A 22669-nucleotide genomic window follows, 5' to 3' on the forward strand; every position below is an offset into this window, starting at 1 on the left:
GTGAAGGAATGCTGTAAATCAAGAATATTCTTCATACACTTGAACAATTTTTGAAGATAGGTAAGTTATCGTCTAGACGTCTAAGAGAACTGAGCACAGGTCTTTCATGGATTTAAGCTGTCTCACATCCTCCTGGCTCGTCATGCATTTCCACACAGACATAATATTATGCTCAGACCAGGGTTCTGTGGGGGCCACAACATCCCTTCATTGACTCTTTGTTTTGTTTTGTTTTGACTCTGAGGATACTTCCTAACAATGTTGCCTGCATGTTTGGGGGCGGTTGTGCTGCTGCTGCATAAATTTAGGGCCAGCCAGTATTTGCCTGTATTTCTCAGCACTGAGAGCACCTGTAATCCTGACCAAATCCCCAACTTCATTTGCAAATATGCAGCTCCAAATTTGCAAAGAATCTCTACCATGTTGTCTGTGCACGCTAATCACTGGATCACCATGCTACCCTTTGACAAACAAACTGCCCTCTGCTCACAGATTTCAACACTGAATCAGTTCAGAGCACCTGATGTCATTTTTCTGCTTCTTATTTTGTGTATTTTAGTTGTTTGGCTTTGTTTCAGTGTCAGAGGCATGGCTTTTTATGGCTGCATTTCTCCCATAAGGACCACTTCTGGCCAGACCTCTCCTGCCAGATGAGTGTACCTTGATCCCACTGGTTTCTGCTCGATCTAAGCTAATGGCACTGGTGGGCATCTTCTGATTTCAAAGGAAAATACATGTAATGTGTCTTTCATCTGCTTTACTAGGTTTCCCTGACTAACAATTGGATCTATGATCCTCACCATTGCCCCTTTCTTTCTACGTCCCTAAAAAAGAACTTCAACAGCAGATCTGGACACTCCCTGTTTTGACATTTTGCCTGAGGGAGACCTTGCTGATTCAGTGCAACTTCCTTTTGTCTTGTTGCTTTGCTCGGTCTTGCAACGGTATATGCCCTGAGACTTGAAACTGTCGTTCACAACCTTGCCTTGGCAGCAGACTTTTACTGTTCCTCACCCAGTTATACATCTCCTCGATATCTGTTTCTGTTTCAGGTAATGACTGAAACAGAACAATTAAATTTATATTTTTAATATAATTTACTACATTTGCATAATTTCTTCCACCTGCCTAAGACTTTTGCACAACTCTGTACAGTACATGCACACCTACATTTGTTATTTTGTGTTATTTTTAGTAAGTACTCATTAGTAGGTAGCAAAGTCTGCAGGAATTCATATTCATGAGCTGACTGTGTCTACGTATGTCATGCTGTAAATGCTTTTTATTATATCTCCCTGTTACAACAAAAAACGTAATAATGGCCAATAACGTAATAACGGCCAATAATGTAATAATTTTGGCCATTTCAAATGTAATAAAGCCAATAGTGTAATAATGTGGCAATAATGTAATAAAACTTTTGAGTCAATAATGTAATAACTTTTTGCCGATAATGTAATAATTTTGTAATAATTTTTTAATACCAGGCCAATAACGTAATAACCAGCCAATAATGTAATGCCTTATTACATTATCGGCAAAAAGTTATTACGTTATTGGCTCAAAGGTTTTATTACATTATTGGCACATTATTACACTATTGGCCTCATTACATTTGAAATGGCCAAAATTATTACGTTATTGGCAGTTATTACGTTATTGGCCATTATTACGTTTTTGGTTGTAACACTCCCTGCTTTTAAATTATGATTTGTGTTTGATTGTAAAGCACTTTGGTCAACATTGTTGCTTTTTAAATGTGCTATATAAATACATTTGACCGTGACCTTGACTTGTGCAAGTTAAATACCACTACAACAATGTTATGAATCCGTGTTTCTAACAATGGCCCATGGTGTTTTAGGTTTGTGGCCTACTTGATCAGAAGCGATGTTCCAAATCACAAATTTGGACCCGTACAGTTGCTATTTTGAGGTTAAAAGTGTCAGGGTTTGACACTTCCCCCCAGATTTTGAGTTTCAGTTCTGTCCCTCCTGTTTCCCATCTGCCCTGATTGTCTGCACCTGTGTCTCGTTATCCCTGTGTATATCTGGTCTTGTCATTCCCCTTCTCCCTGTCGGTCCGTACTGTTTGTTCCCTCCATGTCTCCGCTGTTTTTTTGGATTCCTGTTTTTGTTCAGTTTCTTGATCCTGCCAGCAGCGCTTTTTTTTTTTCAATAAATCCTGCTTTTTTGAGAACTCCTGCTCTCCTGCTTTTGGGTCCTCATCTTACCAACCGCGACAGCCGGGAGGCGGAGAAAAACATGTGCTGGTTCGAGGAGGAGGAGGAGCCCTCCTTCCGGGGACAACGCCTGGCTCGGGGTGGGCCCAGGAGCCTTCAGGCTCAGGGGAGACGACGGCGTCTGCGCCAGCCCCATCTAGCCGCTGTTCCGGCGGGGGTCTTGGGCGCATCGTCGGTGGTGGTCCCGGACGCATCAGCCCCTGCTCCGGTGATGGTCCCGGACCCCCCGCAGCCAGCGCCACGGACCAGGGTAACCCCCGCAGCCAGTGCCACGGACCCAGGTACCCCCGCAGCCAGCGCCACAGACCCGGGTACCCCCGCAGCCAGCGCCACGGACCCAGGTACCCCCGCAAGCTGCTCCTCGTATCCTGTGTCCCCCGCCAAGTCAAGGTTCCCCGCCAAGTCGTCCAAGTTCCCCGCCAGTCTCTGTTCCTGGGGCGGTCCCGCCAGTCTCTGTTCCTGGGGCGGTCCTGCCAGTCTCTGTTCCTCTTCCTGAGGCGATCCTGGATGCACCTCAGCCGGCGCCACGGATTCCATCTGCCCAGTCCCAAGAACGGCCCTCTGGCAGGTGTGCCTGGTCCCGAGTCCGGTTCCGGGGTTGGCCCGGCCCCGTGGGCGGCCTCTGGAACTGTCTTGCGGCCGGCCCGGTCTCCCGGACGACCACCTGAACTGACTCTCCGGTTGGCCCGGCCTCGTGGGCGGCCTCCGGAACTGTCTGCCCGGTCCCGAGGACGACCCCCGGAACTCTCTCGCCGGTCTGCCCGGTCCCGAGGACGACCCCTGGAAAACTCTCGCCTGTCTGCCCGGCCCCGCGGACGGCCCCTGGAACTTTGGCCGTGTGTGGCCTGGGCCTCATCTAACCAACCGCGACAAAAAGTGCATTTACGCTGCTAATTTTGTTGTGGCACAGTACACTGCAAATACCTGAATGGTGGACATGTCCTGACATGTCCACATGTCCACAGCCAAAAATGGCACGGCTTTAAGCTCACACAAAAAAAAGTCCAGGATTTGGCAGATTGGTTTTATGCTGTTTGAAATTTAAGAATAAAGAAAACTCAAATCTTGACAGTGTCTTCGGGGTAAGTCGGGTGAAGCGGCTGGAGAAGAAAGTTTGCTATTGTCATTTCTGGCAAGAGCAGGGACGGTTCTGAATAGCAGTCATCACACACACCATAAGAATACTGCGTGTATGTTTGGGAACATACTTGAAACACAGTGAGCTGCGTGTAACATTCTCCATTTGGGACATAGCCAGAGACTTTCCTGCTACTGTCCATGTTGTTGTTCGTGTTCGCAACTGGAATCTAGTCAACTTGGGTGCAACATCATCCCCAGGTTCCGACTTCCGGCGTAAGTGGACTGCAGGATAAAATGGTCACAGGTGTGCATAATCAGTGCGTCGGAAGCAGACAAGCAATCAGGGAACCTGCCGGGAGGTAATGATGAGAACAGAGTGAGAATAAGGCAGCACACTTCTCCCCCCCTCCTCTCCTCTCCTCTCCTATCCTCTCCTATCCTCCTCTCCTCTCAGCGCGCTCTGAACACTGATACAAATATTGTGATTGATCTACCTAAAAAAAATAAGTCAACTTTTTGCATGAGAGACTAGTCTTTGTATAAACTACTTAATTTTTTGTATGTAAATAATACATTTTGCAAGTACAGTCAACTTAATTGTGTTAATAAAGTTAACTTTATTTACCAAAATTAAGTTGACTTTACTTGCAAATGAATTTTGTACATACTAAAATTTAAGTTGTTTTTTTATTTTATTTTTTTTAATTTTTTTTTATTAGTTTATATTTAAAAAAAATTAAGCAGTTTATACAAAGACTAGTCTTTCTTGATCTACATAAAAATCTCATGCGAAAAAGTTGCCTTAATTTTTTTGAAGATCAAACAAGATATTTTTTTACTGTGGTGTTCTGCTTAAACAAATAAAGCATGTTTCATCTAAACGTTGGTCAATATGCCCAATAGATTAAAATTGTTAAAGGAAAAGTAAATACAACAAGATCATTGCTTGTTGTTTGTGTGTAAATGAAAAGATTGGGATTACATAAATAGGCTACTGCTTGTTAAGGAAAACATGCACAATGTCTTGTTTTTTGAACAAATGCAGATTAAGTTCAAAACTAGATGTATTCATGTAAAGCAACAAAGTTATTTTTAATTGTTAATATCACAGATTTAAATGTTATATTTACATGCGCCACGGTGCGCACGGGGCCATAACGGCACCATAACAGTGGCCTGCCGTGCGCCCTCTCGCCTGAGTGTGGGAGGACAGACCCCCGTAAATCATCTTAAAAAGGGACTCATCAGAGATGTTAGAGCCATAAAGCTGTCTCCTAATAAATAAAAACAACTGTGGTAACCTACAAGCAGGACGCAGACGCATCCACTAAACTGCTGCTGATGCCGGTGATTTTTAAACTACATTGCCATCTAAATTAAAGCAAAAGATAATTGAAAGAAAAAAAAGAAATCTCTCCCTCTCTCCTACAGCTCGCACCACCCACCCATCCACCCCCCTCTCTCTCTTGTCCTACTCATAAATCTATTGGTCGTGGTCTCGCCTTCACATCCAGCGCCTCGCTGATCAGACTACTGCAGTTGTATTTGGGTGTAAGTTGGCAGCCGGAGAGTCGCAGCGACAGGCTTTTCCCTCTCCCCTCCTGCGCTTGGACAGTGGAATAATGAGCAGAGCTGAGCCAGCCTCTATCGCCCTGTGTTGAGTCCTGTTCCCGTGTACGCGCACCGAGAGAGAGCCGAGGCGACCATGGACACCGGAGTCCGCATCCTGCTGGCTTTCCTCTTCCACCAGGTACAACACACACACACTCACACTCACACAGAGAGAGAGAGATGCGTGTGTGTTGTGGGATTATTTCCGTGAGACTGAGAGCGACCCGACTTCGTTCGGGCTACTTTTCCATCTTACAACACTGTGGGGGAAAAAAAAAAACAACAACCCCAAAAACCCCCAGTAGTTGTCAAGTTTGAATAAGAAAACAGCGCTTCCACCTGCCTTACACCGCGTGCAGCGCGCGCGCGCGTGCGTGTGTGCGTGCGTGTGTGTGTGTGTGTGTGTGTGTGTGTGTGTGTGTGTGTGTGTGTGTGTGCGCGCGCGTCACAGCAAGTTTATCCCCGTCTGGTCCCAACGCGCGTTTTTGACAGTTTTGGCACCGACTTTTTTTTTGGAGCAGAGAGGGGTCGGTTCCGGTCTTGTGTGGAGACCTGCCTTAGTTCACCCTCAGGAATGCCTTTCCCATCTTTTTTTTTCAGGAGCAGTGAGCGGGGTTTGGGTGAAGGAGGGCACGGCGTATCTTATGTCTGTGTGCAAATCACGGCTCCGGCTCTTGTCTCCAGGCGCATCTACATTCCGCTCAGCCACCAACTTGAGCGGTTCTTTGGGCTTGAGAGAGAGGGAGAGAGAGGGGGAGAGAGGGAGAGAGAGGAGGAGAGAGAGAGAGAGAGAGAGAGGGGGAGACAGAGAGAGAGAGGGAGAGAGAGAGAGAGAGAGAGAGAGAGAGAAGCAAACAGGGGCGCGGAGAAGAGGAGGAAAAAGAGACGCGGCAGGGTGTCAGAAGAGAGGGGCTGAGAACTAACCGCTCTGCTCTGTTATTTGTTGGGTTTTTAAGTATTTTATTCAGCCTCTTGGGCCTCACGCACGTGGGGTCTCTTGAGATATCTCAGAAAACCCAAATCCCTTTATCGACTTTAAAGTGGGCAGGCAGTGAGGTGCCTCAAAACTGTTCTTCTGCCAATCCAAGTTTTTTTAAAAAAAGCATTTAGATGATGAAAGACAGCGCTAAGGTTATACTAACTGTCCTTTTATTTGACATTTCTTGATATTTTCTTACAGTTTTGGTTGAATAAGCTCAGTGCTATTGAGTGAGGAGGAAATCAAAGGCAGGGATGCTCTTTTTTTTTTGTCCACATCAGGAGATGTGTCATCTAGACACAAATCCTCCTCATGTTGACAGAAACGTTCCCCTCTATGTAGATTGTGCAAACTACAGTTGGTATTCAGTGTCTTACTCTCATTGTTAACTTTCGTCTTTTCTTTTCTCGTGGCGGTATGTTGCAAAGGTTCAAGCAACAGCTAATTTTAAAACAACCAAGCCATCTGTAGATGGGAGAGCCCTGAAGCGTGTCAGGCAAAAAGCTCATTTGGGAAGATCTGTGTTGGTGTGCCGCTTCTCTCTTTTCACTCCCTCGTTCAGCTGAACACGCTGAGAGACCGACACTACAGCCTTTTTGACCGCTGTAGGTTCAGTGCACCCTTCTTGCCATGTATCTGTGCATTATTCACTTTTAATTGGATACGCATCCGGTTCATTTCCACATTGTAGTTCAGTCTTCTGATCTGCAGCGATTGTGATTCACGCTAATAGAGCCTCTAAAGAAATTATTTAACTCCCTGTTTTATTGATTAGGGCCTGCCCTCCTTTGTACACATACCAACACCTACACAACACGGTCTGCAAATCTGTTACAGCTTTTGTGACTAGATTCATTCACTTTCTCTGGAAAAGCTCTGAGGAGGAGACTGGTAAATTGTCTTTACAGAGGAAAAAAAAGTGGATGTGAATACGCAGTCTCAAGCAGTGGCCAATTTCCAGAAGGTGAAATGCAAGCTCTCCTTCGGTTTGCCCGTGCAGCCGACAATTTGACGGAGCTGCGCTGATAGATCTCTGTTCTTTGCTCAATCCATTGCGTTTTTGAGGTATTTGTTCATTCATTTTTAATGCTACAAATGTAGTAATGGATAAAAAAAATGTGGAAGATGCTGCAAAAAGAAGAAAAAAAATGTCTCAATTGATCAGCTCTTCATTCTGATCATGCAATGAAATTTATTTTACCCACATCTACACTGAAATTGCAAACATGCTGTCTTCCCCTTTTAGAATCCCAGGGACCTCTTGTCCTCACTGTGTGTAGGCTTGAACGAGTCTCTTATATGTGTGTGTATATATACTGTAGATGATTGCTTAAATAGCAAAGTACCTCTTCACAACAGCACATATTCTTGCAATTGGATGACACCTGCCACAGTAAAACATTCTGATCTTAAGACCCATGAATAGTCATGTATTACACCGCATGTATCCTTAAACGTGGACTGTGTCTCAACCTATAGTGTAGTGATTGTATCTCGCACAGATGTGACACTGTAACATTGAAAAATCAATGCAAACACTCAAATCTGCCTTTATGGTGAGTCTGACGGGGTAGGTGTCTCTTGGCGAAGATTGCGCCGTGTTGACTCAGTTGCCAGGCGAGTCTGTACTATCAGCCACCCTATCGAGGCTGATGATAAGCTGTCCCACCTACCTGCATCCCACCATGCCAGCGCACACATGACACGCACACCAACAGCAGGCCCCTTCTTCATAATAAATCCCTGTTTTCCAAATGGAGCACCGCACAGTCTCTCTAGGTGGAGCAATGATTCAGAAGAAGCGTTGCACAGCTGGGAGCTGCAGGTGCAAAGATTTTTCTCCCATTCTTTTCCCCCTGTGATTTCTCATCCCTCTTTCATCCGTTTTATCTTTGCGTGTGTGTATGTGTGTGCGTGTGTGTGTATATATATATATATATATATATATATATATATATATATATAAAACTGTATATGACTCTCTCTCCTGTGCTTTTGTTAGGTTTCATGCCCTCCAAACCTGTGAAGCAAGTTGTTTGCCTTAATTAATGTGATTTACCAGGCTTAATCCACCGTTTATTTTCTCAGAGTGCTCAGCTCTGTTTTCTCCTTTCGCTCTCTCTTACTCACCAAAGGAGGATGACACTTATACACACACTTTAAATTCAGGGCTGGTACCTATGTGTGTCTACCAGAAGATTTGCTGTTGTGGACGTTTATGGGTGCAGTGACCAACAGACTGTTAAAGTTACTATTTAAGCCACTGCAGGGGCTGGGAAAGACAGGAGGAGAGGAGGGAGGTCAGAGTGTCCGGGTAAAACGTTTAAAGTGAGGCGCTGAGGACAGTGGGTTGCTTCTGGTGTCCTGTTACTTGCAGACAGGGTTGACCTTCGCGGTGTCACACAAGCAATCGCACACATGCGCAATCTCAGACGTAATGCAAGCAGGCAGTCTTATTTTATGCACATATCCCTCCATTTTCCCTCACATCCTCTTAGCCCTAAAGGCAGCTCATTGATCTGACATCATCAAAAAGAAAGGAAACAGGTACCCCGCGCATGCTGGTCCAATTTATTATTCAGGAGTGCAGCAACAGGTGGGAGATATGAGCAAACACTCACACACGTTTTCAATCGCCACATTCATTTATCCGTCTCTGCGTTGATTCATTTCTCATCGTATATAATCACCAGACTTATTTGTCACTTGCTAAAGGCTTACATATCACCACCTTCTGCAAAGGGTAATGAGGGATGCTCAATCTGCATGCACTTTCTTTGGCTCTCATCTTCACGTACAGTACAGATGGAGTCTGTCATGTCCATCAGTGGATACGATCAGTTACCCTTTCAAAGTTGGACCGCAAGCCAACCTCTTGATATTTTTCCATCAAGAAAGCTCCCATATGTGCAGTGTCCTTTCATACCTGTCGTCGCTCTGTCACCAAGTTCTGTTTCAGTGATGGACTTTTTATATTAGAGTCTTGTTAAAGAGCGATAGTATGACAACCCTAATGATGACACTAATAAGGAAACCAGTCATCAGGGAGGGGTTATTTCTTTCTTTCTCTTTCCCTCATCTGTCCTGCTGATTTCTTTCTCCTTACTCACCCAGCTCTTATCTCCTCTCACACTGCTGGTGGTGTTTCATCTCCCATAGGTGAGCTGCTGAAATAAGAGACTTTTTCAATTTTTAACAGCAAAAAAGACACATGAAAACACAGAGAATAAAAGAAGCAATGGATGGTTCAAATGAAGACGGCATAATTGTGGCCTAGAGTTTACCGTCAAACGTACCACGATGTTACTGTGACTCCGCCGATGAGCTGGCTAATAGATTTTCCAGTGCAAGGTTTTGAGGTTTCACGGCCCTTTATGTTCTACCTATTTGTGCTGCTTCCTGTGTGAAAGCGCCCAGCCTACCACAGTGTGTGGCTTTAGAGTGCTTTTTGAACAAGAGTTGCCTTTCTTCCCCCTTGTTGAGCGTAATTATCAACAGAAAACTTTAAAAGCGTCCAGTAAATGAAGCTCACGTGCATGCGTGCCTACCTTACCAGCACACGTACCAAATTGCACCCACACATCTGTGCCCACCTTTGCTCCGATTCTCTCCTTGTTATGGGAGAGTGTGATACTTTTTCTTTTTTTTATCGGTGTGCTTTCCTGTGACTTTAGTAGAGCAGCACTACAATGTAATGGGCTGTGAGGTCAATTGCTATCTAAACTCCGCTGAAGGAGGGTGTGACCTTTGAGAGTAACACAGTCTTCTTCAATCTTCCTTCCCTTGACGTTGCCACTGGACTCTCCAGAGGAAAGAAGGGGATGAATTGTAGCTGAAGGGAGGAAGGAAGAGGTATAGAGCTACTGAGAGTAGTAATTAAAGTAAATATGTCCCCTTTGCGCTCCATTAAAATCTGCCTGCATTTGATATAAGTGGCTTAATTATGCAAAACAGCAATAGACATTGCATAGTTTAATCATGAAATGTGCCAAGTAGAGGGGAAAAAAAGAGAGTACACTGTCCTAAGAGAGTAGATTAATGGCTTATTTGTGAATGAGGAGACTGACCAACACAACCAGACACACACAGAAAAGGTTTCAGTAACCATGTGTGAAAGACACGGCAGTACAATGCTTTGCTGTCCTTCCAGTTCATCACGCATTCATCACAGTTTGTTCTCCTCCCGTCAGTTTGGTGGTCAGACAAGCAAATAAGCAAGCACACTGATAAAGTGGGTGATGGACAGACAAAGAGATGTACAGATGTCCAGGTCAAGATAATAAATAAAAGAAAAGCAGCTTTGCCCGTCAGAGGTGCATTCAAAATCAAGAAGTGGATCAGAAAGCAAGCTAAAGCACACACACCCCTTCCTCTCACCGTCTCCATCTCTCTACCCACGCCTCCTTGATCTCCTCGTCCATCATCCTCTCTTGCAGCCTCTCTAATGCATTACAGATATTCACAACGTATTTCCCTGCTTTTTGTGTCTGCGTCTTTTACATCCTCATAAACATCCGAAAATGTCACCTCCTCTCGTCTGCCACCGCGAACGCAAACAAGCTTGAGGCTGTGCTTGGCAGGACTGAGGCGCAAGTTTCTTTTCTTTCAACATGATTGCAGTGACTCCGCTCTGCTGCCAAAAAAATGCGTGAAGCCGCCACGAGTACACTGGGAGTACTCATGTGGAAGCCTGGTACAGCAGGCTTCTTTTTCTTTCGCAATAGTAGAAAGCCATGATGCTAAGTTGCATTTGGCTTGTAGCGAGGAGCTCTCAGAGAATGTTTTTTTTTTTTTTTTTTTAAAGTTGAGGGAATAGATCTGTTGCAGAGGATTTTTGACTGAGTACAAACAACTTACCGTAGGTCACTGAATAATTGCTTCCCATCACTGACTGTGTTGTTCACTTTAATCACTAGGCTTGAAAAGTGGGTGGAAAATTTCTGATACATTTTCAGAAATCTTCCATGGGAACATTTTCAGTTGGAAAATGAAAGAAATGTTCTGGTTTTGACTAGAATGGTGTACTGCTTGTACTAACATTGTTGTGTAGAGTAAGGTTAGAATAATAATGAAAATTTAAACAATGGCCAAATCTGTGTGTAAGCTGTGGAAACCCTTGCATCAAACAAGAGACATAACCAAAACATGATCGCTTTTACACTGTTGTCATGCATATACAGTAGGAAACAGTGTTTATATTTTAGAGCCAGAGATTAAGTAGATTTACAGTGATTATATCACCAAACCTCCTTAACTGGTGCAGCTTCAATAGTCCTGTTGGAGTCTGCCAGATTCTAGAAATGATCTGGGCATGTGATGGAGGACTGTTTTGGGATAGAAATTTAAAATACTTTGCATTAAATCTGTTCGTTTTAACCAAGATTATGTCAATGAAGCTCCGCCTCCCCCATGCTCGAGATTAATAAGCAGTTTTGCAAATTTCCAGTTAATTCCTTTTCATTTCTGCAAAACTCTGCCAACGTTGAAAGTCTATTTTAAAACCCTGGCAATCATGGTCAAGAGTGGTGATGAGGTTTCTGTCTCGTGCACACAATTTGAGTTCTGTAGGGAGGTTCCTTCATTGAGTGTTTCTGCTGATAGACAGCTACAGTACTGCACTACGACACTGGTCGCCAAGTATTGTAGACGTACTGGAGGGCGAGTAGTCGTGGTGGAACAGAAACGATGGAAAGGTTGCATCGATTTGGTGTTCTTATATTAATTGCACTTATCAACCTACATGAAGCCATGGGGAAGAAAAACTCAGAAGAGAAAAATGGAGTTATCTGCTGTGTTGGGTAAATTCCTCCGGGCTGGAACACCATTTCAAGCTGACCTAGCTTTAGTTAAACTATACACACAAATTTTAGATGAACATCTAGAGGAGCGCTTGTGTGGTTTTATAGTCCTTGCTTTCAGCGAGAATTGCTTATAGTTTAATAGGGTTTACAGATCTTCTCAGTATGTCTTCCCACTGCACCGTGTTCATGTGCCATGTGTTGCCTGTTAGATGCTTACCTTGCACTTTCCCCAGGAATTAGTCTCCCTCCGGCTCTCTTGTTGAAAGTTTTTGTCTGCTTTAAAACAAGCGGGTGGAAAATTGATAATTCAGCTCAATTAACCTTTAATGTTTACTTTTAATATTGGTTTAGATAAGCAAACTGTCTAAGGGGTGTGGATACAACTCCCGTGGTGGAGCACGTCCACCAATGTCCCCTGGGCGAGAAACTAAACTAAATAGTGGCTCCTGATGAATGGAGACAACAGCTCGGGCTTATTGGTTTGGGATTTTGTGTGTGTGTGTGTGTGTGTGTGTGTGTGTGTCTGTGTGCGTGCATGTGTGCATGCGTGTGTGTGTGTGTGTGTGTGTGTGTAACTTGATGAATGAGGGCTTTGTAACCTCATAAGATGATTTAAAAAATGCTCCAAGTCCATATTCAAAGGGTTGTGTTAAATTGCTTTTAGTGGTTACTGGTAAACTATAAATACCACTAAAGATAACTTAAGTTTGGTCAATTTGCAAAAAGATTTGTAATGAAATTTCACTGTTACATTTGTTATGGAAGTCCATAAGATACAGTGATAAAATGATGGAAAAAGATCTGTACATCCACTCTCGGCCCCGTACTGAGGGAAAACAGCTTAAAGCAGCTTATAATGTTCAGAGAGACCTGCTAAAGGGTTGTTTGGTTTCACTTCCTCATTTATAAACTGTAAATGTTCATAATGCAGGCATATACACGTTGTTATGGTTTAAAAATTACATTTGGTGAGCAAAGATAGCTAATAAAGAAAGATTAGTAGGGTGCAAAGATTTGAAGCATACTGGTTAACCACGAACTGTTTGGGTCACATTTGCTATAGCCTACACACACATACACACCCTCAAAGTATTAATCCAACTAGTGCACATGAACAGATCCTCTAATTTTCTCACGTCTTAATCCGCTGTGATTGTTGAATTCTTCTCCAGTGTGTTGACACTTGTTTCAAAAGAGTCATTTGCCAGTTGATTCAGAATTGATCACAAGCTTAGTGTTTGAAAAGCTCACCAAACGGTGTTTTTTTTTCTTTAAAGATTAACACCGTCGCACCCCCCTTTTGTGGATATCAAGGCGGACAATAATGCTACATTTGGTCTTAAAGCTGGATAATCAGACGACAGGGAATGTTACCTCAACTTTATCACTGTCTTATAAAGCTGAAGCGAAAGCCTACTTTCTTACCGTTGGAGCATAGGAAGTGATTGTTCGAGGGCATCAGCTGTGCCTTTTTAGTTTATCCCTTCTTGACTCTGGGACTTTTCATTTCTCAAGGTGTTCAGCAAGGCTCTTTGAAGAAATCTAAACCTTCTCCGGTTTAAAATGGAACACAAGTTCCCTTTAACTTTTACAAAAAGTTACTTCAGGTTATGCACTTTAGCTTTTCTATTGTCTTTGCTGCTCTAAGGTGTTTTTCCCTTTTGTCCTTTGTACTGGTTCTGCCCCGTTTATGTCTGAGGTCTTCCTTTCACTTTTTAGGTGGTGCACGTCAGAAAATGTCATGATTTTTGCATGTGTTTTTCTTTCTTTTTTTCTCCTTTTTTCAGTGTCAACCTACACATTGCTGCTTTACTCCTGCAAGGGACAGGGGAAATGTCTTACCCTTCAAAGATCTTTCTTTTTTTTTCTAACCTGAAACATGCAGTACCGCTCCTGCTGTCTAGATGGCGACAGAATGCCAAATATCCTTTGGAAGGACGTTGGGGAAAACAAGCACCCACGTCTACTTAGTATTTAAACTGGGTGTGTGTAAGTGTGTGTACATTTGTTTTGGGGATGGCATTGTTTAGTGCTTGAATTTTTCTTGCGTGGTGTCAGGAAAAAGGGCATTTGCAGCTGGGCTTTGAAGAGGGAGAGGCCATTTCAACCCTTGAACCTGACTGTCAAGGAACAGACAGGAATTGGAGTACTCATTTGAAGTGCGCATACAAAGCGCTATGACGGTGCCTACGCAGGCAGGTCGCTTCAAGGCAATTAGAATAGCTCTTCCCATTTATTGCTTTTGATGTCAGCATGTGGGGAAATGAGAGTCACTGACAAGGGCTGGGGTGGGGGGTGCATGCGACTTCAGTTGAATTTCTTTAGACACAATTAATGTTGTGATCCATTCAGAGGTTTATCTCACATTAACGGAGGCAGGTTTGACGCTTTCAGCTTACAAATGAATATAATGATGGGGCAAAATAAATTAAGGCGATGAAAAGGTGAGGGACTTGCCACTGGATTGGTAATAACCTCATCCATGACCGCCTTATACTATTTTACTTCATTTTAAAGTATTTTGAACTTTCCGAGTTGACCTTTATTATCTTCACTTTGATGTTAAACTTAGACCATGCATGTATTCTTCAAGATTTCAGTTTTTCATGTTTTGAAAAAGCCACTTCCTCTTATTGTTAGGATGTAGTGAGGGGAGAAAAAAGGCATGCTTTAATCGCAGGTTGAGCAGCATGTATGCCAGATATAAAGAAGACCCCTGTGTGGCGCATTAGCTGTCTTCTTGCGGCATCCCATAATAGCTACTGTTTGCATAGATTCATCTGAAGAGGACCAAGGTTGCCTCAGTCACTTTTCCTGCTCTCAGTGATCCATCTAGATTCTGTTTCCAGCAGACCTGCAATAATTAAAACATAGAGTTTAGGTCATGGAGCAATCCATCTACATAAGTGTATGGATGGCCATTTGCATGTATACTTTAGAGCTCTTGGTGAAGTTTGAAACATTTTAATCCTTATGGAACAACTGAGACATCAGTTTTAACAATATGAGACTGTAGCTTTGCCTGAGGTCTGGGAAGGCAGGTGCAGAGATTTTCAAAGAGGTGCCATTGCCACCCCTTTTCATATATGCTGTGATTATAACTTTAAAAATAATCAACTGTGATTTAAAAACAAGGAACCATCAGGTAGGCATTATCTCTTACTAACAAAATTACCGCCTGACAGCGGTAATGTACACCAATATTATGGAGCTGACCTTTGCCTTTCCATTATCTGAACTTTACCTCTCTTATCAGCGGTAGGGGAAATGCTAGTGTGCTACAGGCTTTCTGCCCGAGACATTCCCTGAGAAGCGAACTGACCGGATTTGATTTTCATTAGGATTGCATGTTTTTGCTGTCACATCCTCTCCCCAGCTTGCACGGTTTAGTGGACACAATTTTCCGCAGTGGTGGCAGCCACACTGACGGCTTGGTTTCTTTACGCTGCGGTAGAGTCACACCGGGTGGGCGATTATCAGTGCATTAACCATTACAGCATTTACAGCCCCTCCCCAACTGATGACCTGCTCAGAGACAGCTTTTTTTATGGAAAAACCTCACGGAGGCTGGTGCTCGGACGCCACACTGAGACTTTCAGAATTACAGGAACTTTAAAAAGCTGTCAGAAGTCAATGTTCTGCTCAGACCCGCGAGGAGGAGTTTACAAATACATTCACGCACCATGCTATTGACAGAGAGGTGAAGCTTGACACAGGTGAGACAAGCCCATGTTGCTGCTTCACTGTGGGTTTTGTAGATCGATTGGAGATAATTATTTCTAATGGAGCAAGCAGAGGGGAAGAAATATCCTTTTTAGCACGCTAGAGTGTGTGTGTGTGTGTGTGTGTGTGTGTGTGTGTGTGTGTGTGTGTGTGTGTGTGTGTGTGTGTGTGTGTGTGTGTGTGTGTGTGTGTGTGTGTGTGTGTGTGTGTGTGTGTGTACTCATGGGACCTGGAGTATTTGATCAGGATTTTTTTTTCTTCTCTGATGTTGGATATGAACAAGTCGACAGCCAGCTTGTGCTTTCAGTTCTATGCGTTTCATTAGGGACCAAAGTGGCAGCCTTCAGGTTTAGATGTAACAAAACAATTCAAAAATGAACATCTAAGGATCTGAGTGTAGTTTTTTCACTTTTTTTTAACAATCTATTTGCGTGTTTTACTTTTCTACTGTCGATCACGTTCATTCAGTTTTACCTAAACAGTGAAAAAATATTACAAACAGAGTTGGATTTGTGAGAAATCTTTTTCACAATCTGAACAATGGTCTCACCCAAGAACTGAACTGAAGAGGAAGTTCTAGCATCTAAGTTGAACCACCATTGGGTATCCGGTTATGTACATCAAGACTAATTGCTATCACTTCGCTAGCTCAGCTCCAAAACTGGTAGATTGTCAACTTTAAGCATCTTTCTGTGCATGTAGTAGAGGTTTTGATTACACACTAGGAGACTGCCAAAAAGTGAAAGAAATCTGAGATGGACCCAGCGAAAAGCAGGTCCTGGAAGCTAAGTAAATCTTTGCAGATTTATAGTCTGTGTTACTAAAGAATTACAGCTTTTTGAAACTGTTAAACAGGACCTACATTTTCCATAACACGTAGCTGATGTGGAGCCTGGGTCTTTATTCTTGACCAAAGCAACCGCGACTCTTACTTCCAAAACTAGAGTGTGACAGTTTGACCCCCCCCTGTCACTGTTACATGGCCAGAGCAACAGGCCAGAGTAATGGGACGCTGTGCCTTTAAGAGGAGATGCAAGGCTGAACACTAATGTGACACTAATGAGGCCTATTTGGGCCATACCAACTGGAGGATAGTCTGGATCACAGAGGGATACTGGACTTTTATGAAGAGGAATCATATGGATCATGGAGGGATTCTGGACTTTCATGGAGGAATACTGGATGTTATAGAAAAGACTGAGTACAATGAAAATGACATGAAATGAACAATTCTACAGTGCTGTTGTGAATGAACTATTCTGACACCCCTCTCTATGTGGACCTCATGTGGGCCTGTCAATGTGGGTGGAGCCAGGGCATCTTTAAAAGACAGACAGAGATGGCAGCTCACTGTCAAGAGTGAACTGCTGTCTGTGCTGGTGTCCGGGCGTGTCTTTGTTCTCTGAGGAGGTGATTATTTGAATGCATTCTGTTTGTTTGTTTGATGGTTTGATCTAGATCTTTTTGTTTGGTTAAATGATTTTTGTTTATTTAAAAGGCCTGATTTATGAAATTAAAAGCTAAGACTAAGAGCTAATGAATATAATGTGCTATTTAATACTTATAATAAATACGTAAATATATAGATAATAATTTAATATAAATATATTATGTATTTAAAATGAGTGATTATAAATAGATTAAAAATAGCTTAAAATGAATTTGATTTACATTATGTACAGTATATTATTATGAAGTTAAAATGTTTTTGTTATATTTTCAGATTTTGGTCCTCTTTTGTATTGTTCACATGCTATCACTTGGGGGAATAAAACTATTGTAAACCTTGCCCACTTGCGTGCCTTGCCATCTTTATGTTTTAAACCCATACCTGAGCCAGGGGTTTGACATTTGGTGGCAGTGGTGGGATGGCAGGCCGCAAGGGTTATTCATACAAACCGGGCAGAGGTAGAGCTCGTAGTGGTTTACGATCCCAAGCCCAAGTGGCAGATGTGACAATGCAAGAGGGGACTGAGGATGGGGCCATCGGAGGTGCCATGGCGTTGGCGTTCGACGAGGAGGCCACTGCGGAGGACGTCGAGTGGAACACGGAGGCGGAGGAGGACGTCGAGTGGAACACGGAGGTGGAGGAGGAAGCTGCACATTCTGTGGATATAGGAGGTGCTAGGAGCAAGATCAGAAGAGGACATGGAAGGGTTAGGCCGTCTGAGGAGCCACCGTGGCCAGGTGAACCGTCACTGGCTAGCATGTTCAAAGACTTTCTGCTAGGGCAGCAACAAAGAGAAGCTGTCCTTGTTCGTGAGCTCCAGCAGCTGAAATCCGCAATTACAGCGCCTAGCGCTACGCAAGCACCCTCCCAACCGGCCCATGTGGGTGAAGCTAGCCACAATGCTAACCCTACAACTAGCCATGCTCTCCGTGTGCCATCGCCCGCACCCAGGGCCCGGCTGCCACTTAACACTTCGACCGCCGAGCATCCATCGTCACTGCCAATAGCTTCTTCGCAGCCTGTAGCCCACAGCGACCTGCCCATGCGTCAAGGCCCAAAGATGCTTCCTTTTCAACAAGGTGAAGACATTGAGAACTTTCTTGTTCGCTTTGAGCGTATCGCTCGCACTTGGGGCTGGCCGCCAGCTGAATGGGCCTGCAGGCTTGTTCCTCTTTTAACAGGGAAAGCCCTCGATGCCTACTCCTCAATGGAGGAGGATGCTTCCAACATCTATTCTAACCTTAAAGAAGCCCTCCTTGCCAAGTTTGACATCTCTCCCGAGACATACAGACTTCAGTTTCGTTCAACTCTTATTCCCCCTGGTGAATCTCCTAAGGAGACTTACACCCGACTTAAAGGTCTCTACCGCAGATGGGTTAAGCCCGAGCAGCGGTCCAAAGGTGACATTGCAGAGGTTTTCATTCTTGAGCAGTTCCTTCGTATGGTGCCTATTGACTTGGATCAAAGAACATGAGCCAGATGATGGGCTTACTGCAGCCAAACTTGCTGGGCAGTATCTCAACGCCCGTAAAGGCCTGAGGCTGCCGAGACAACAGAAAGGGGTAGCGTGCCAAGAAGCAGCTGACCCGCCACAGAGAGGAGACCACAAAGTGAGTGGTCAAGTGGGTGGTCAAGCCACCGTAGCGGAGACGAGGAGTGTCTCCAAGTTGGGTCCAGTGAAAGAGTTGATCTGCTACCACTGTCAACAGCCAGGGCACTGGGCCGCAGTCTGCCCCCTGAAAGGTCCTAAGCTGTCCGGCCTCTGTCATGTGCCTCACCCATCTGTTCCAGCATCAGTCATGGCACCACCCCTTGTGCCCGATCCTGAATCTGAGCCGATCATGATGCCAGCTCGTGTCAATGGTCAACATGTGCAAGCACTGCTTGACACCGGTAGCTCTATGACCCTCCTTAACAAGTCCTTTGTTTCTCTTGGCACTCTTGATTACCGGCATGCCACAGCTATCCAGTGTGTTCATGGAGATCAGAGGCCATATCCCGTGACAGATGTGACTATTGTCGTTGAAGACCAGGCTTTCTTGCTCCGTGTTGGGGTTCTTGACAACCTGCCCCATGACATGATCTTGGGCCGAGACTTGCCCGTTCTCAATGATCTTATACGTCAAGCCCACCAGCAGCGAGGGAGGTCTGGTGCAACCACAGCCATACAAGAGGCTTATCCTGTACTTACCCGGTCTCAGAAAGCCCAGCCAGGGCTGGAGCCGCTTCCTGACGTGGAAAAGGTGATGCTGGCACGAGAAGTGGAAATGGAGGATTCCGTGGAAGGGACTGATCTGTCCATGCTCACAACTGCACAGCAACCTGATGTGAGTCACCTGTCTGCACATTCTGCCCATGAATTCTTGCAGGTGTGTGGGGAGTTCCCAGACCTGTTCAGTGGACAGCCTGGGAAAACAGACCTAATAGAGCATGTGATTCATTTGAAAACCCGCACACCTATCCGCCAACGTCCTTACAGAGTCCCTGAGCGAATGGTGGAGCCCCTCAACAATGAGATTCAAACCATGCTGGATTTAGGAGTGATCGAACCTTCCAACAGTGAGTGGTGTAATCCCATTGTTCTTGTTCCTAAGAAAGACAATACTATAAGACTCTGTAATGACCTACGCAAAGTAAATGCAGTTTCAAAGTTCGATGCTTATCCTATGCCACGAATTGATGAACTTCTTGAGAAACTAGGCAAAGCTGTTTTTATTACCACCCTTGACCTATGTAAGGGATATTGGCAAGTGCCCTTGGAGAAGGAGTCAAGGGAGTACACAGCCTTTCGTGGTCCAAAGGGGCTCTATCAATACACTGTCATGCCGTTTGGGCTTCACGGGGCCCCTGCCACATTTCAGCGGTTAATGGACCGAGCTCTTCAGGGGTGTGGCCAGTTCTGTGCTGCTTATCTTGATGACGTGGTGGTCTTCAGCACTTCCTGGGAAAACCATCTTTCCCACCTACGTCAGGTCCTGCAGCGGATCCATTCCGCTGGGCTCACCCTGAATTCCCAGAAATGTGAGTGGGCCAAACGAGAAGTTTGTTACCTCGGGTACCATCTTGGTAACGGGCAAATACGTCCCCAGGTGGACAAAGTGAAGGCCATCAGAGACAGTCCTAGACCGCGGACAAAGAAACAGGTCCGGTCATTCTTGGGTCTCTCTGGGTGGTACAGGCGATTTGTCCCCCACTTCTCCACCATCACCACCCCTCTGGTCAATCTGACTACTAAAAACTCCCCTAATCCAGTGAAATGGACCGAAGAATGTGAAACTGCGTTCACAAATCTCAAAGCTCTCTTGTGCTCTTCCCCTGTCTTGCAAAGTCCTGACTTTAGCCAGAGATTCCTTGTTCAAGTTGATGCCTCGGGAGTGGGCCTTGGAGCCGTACTAGCGCAAGGACAGGAGGGTGAAGAGCAACCACTTCTCTATTTGAGCCGTAAATTGCAGCCGAGAGAAACTAGGTACTCGGCCATTGAGAAAGAATGTCTTGCCATTAAGTGGGCATTGGACAGTCTTCGCTATTATCTTCTCGGAAGGATCTTCGATCTGGAAACCGACCACCGTGCATTGAGCTGGATCAATTCCATGAAGGATAAAAACTCTCGTGTCACAAGATGGTATCTGGCGCTACAGCCATATTGTTTCAATATCACACACAGAGCTGGGAAAACGAATCTCCTAGCTGACTACCTGTCTCGTCTCCCTGAACTTGCCGTCGCTGGGGAGGAGGGAGGTAATGTGACAGTTTGACCCCCCCTGTCACTGTTACATGGCCAGAGCAACAGGCCAGAGTAATGGGACGCTGTGCCTTTAAGAGGAGATGCAAGGCTGAACACTAATGTGACACTAATGAGGCCTATTTGGGCCATACCAACTGGAGGATAGTCTGGATCACAGAGGGATACTGGACTTTTATGAAGAGGAATCATATGGATCATGGAGGGATTCTGGACTTTCATGGAGGAATACTGGATGTTATAGAAAAGACTGAGTACAATGAAAATGACATGAAATGAACAATTCTACAGTGCTGTTGTGAATGAACTATTCTGACACCCCTCTCTATGTGGACCTCATGTGGGCCTGTCAATGTGGGTGGAGCCAGGGCATCTTTAAAAGACAGACAGAGATGGCAGCTCACTGTCAAGAGTGAACTGCTGTCTGTGCTGGTGTCCGGGCGTGTCTTTGTTCTCTGAGGAGGTGATTATTTGAATGCATTCTGTTTGTTTGTTTGATGGTTTGATCTAGATCTTTTTGTTTGGTTAAATGATTTTTGTTTATTTAAAAGGCCTGATTTATGAAATTAAAAGCTAAGACTAAGAGCTAATGAATATAATGTGCTATTTAATACTTATAATAAATACGTAAATATATAGATAATAATTTAATATAAATATATTATGTATTTAAAATGAGTGATTATAAATAGATTAAAAATAGCTTAAAATGAATTTGATTTACATTATGTACAGTATATTATTATGAAGTTAAAATGTTTTTGTTATATTTTCAGATTTTGGTCCTCTTTTGTATTGTTCACATGCTATCACTTGGGGGAATAAAACTATTGTAAACCTTGCCCACTTGCGTGCCTTGCCATCTTTATGTTTTAAACCCATACCTGAGCCAGGGGTTTGACATAGAGTTTACCATCTGATTCATTCTGGAGTGAAAAAATGTAAAATGTGCAAAATGTTGATTAAACAGCACAGTATCCATGATATCCATTGGCTATTTAGTTGGAAAAATGTTGGCATTTTGTGACTGATTTCTTTTTTTTAAATACTTGTGAATACAATACGTTAAAACATTTATATCTATTTTAGTGAGCTTTCAGGGTCTTGGTAAATTCATGTACCAGCCTGCTTACTATTTCATTACCTGTGTTTAAGCATTCTTTTGCCAATTGACGTTACCGTTCTCCTGTAAGTAGTGATGAAGAATTTTGACAGCTTGGCCCCCTGCAGGGGGAGGTCGCCCCAGTCCTACCTCCTGCAGGGCTTTGAACTGGACTCAAGACCTTTTTGAGGAAGCTACAACTTGCTACTCAACTTCCTACCCCCCGGGCAGATCCCGACACCTGGAAGTTGGTTCAAACAGACAGGAATCAAGAGAGCACCCCATGGGGTGATTTGGAGGTCTGTGTCAGTCATGCCAAATGTCTGATAATGACATTTGGCCCGATTCACATCCGACTGTAAATTACTTTTTGTCTCTTGCCTGATTAGTGTATTCCTGCATTTGTTAAACTCCTTGTTGTATAAGAATCTGATTACAACCTCACTCGAGGTCAGCATTTCTACCAGACCTCTGGCCTGTGTAGACACGCTCACCGCCGGCTCAATAAAACCTCATAAAAACCACAAAGCGGACTTCTGAACTGGTTTGATAAATTCCACAACAGTAGTTAATTACAGTCTCGAGAACGTCTCACTCTCTAAACAATTGCAGGGGCTTCTCAAAATGCCAAATAGATATTAAGAAAGACATCTGATGCAGCTATTGTGCAGTGGTAAAATTAAAAGAGTGATGAGGGACTCTATTGTATTTGCACAGGATAGAAAATCTTATGATGTAAATGCACTTCATCTCAACATAAATGGCAACAGTGAAAGATATCATTCATGTTCACTGCAAAGCTATTTTTTTACATAGTTTTTTTTTTTAATACTGCAAAACTACAGTCAAAGGTTCCTTTGGCTTTCAATATACGATTATTCAATTGAACTGAAACTTGTGATGAAGCCGAATAGCACTAAGACAAAGTCAAAGTCTAAA

At 44.0% G+C, this 22669-nt stretch overlaps 1 protein-coding gene across 1 annotated transcript in view; it reads left to right on the forward strand.

Annotated features, from left to right (window-relative positions):
- Nucleotides 1-4850: 4850 nt before the first annotated feature.
- The window catches only part of cdh13 (cadherin 13, H-cadherin (heart)), a 500809-nt gene continuing 482990 nt past the window's right edge, over nt 4851-22669 (forward strand). The window contains exon 1 of the mRNA XM_061721319.1: nt 4851-5072. Coding sequence (XP_061577303.1) covers nt 5028-5072 — 45 coding nt within the window. The 5' untranslated portion in view covers nt 4851-5027. The remainder of the gene's footprint in view (nt 5073-22669) is intronic.

Source organism: Cololabis saira, chromosome 5 (genome assembly GCF_033807715.1).
Source record: "Cololabis saira isolate AMF1-May2022 chromosome 5, fColSai1.1, whole genome shotgun sequence".
NCBI lineage: Eukaryota > Metazoa > Chordata > Actinopteri > Beloniformes > Belonidae > Cololabis > Cololabis saira.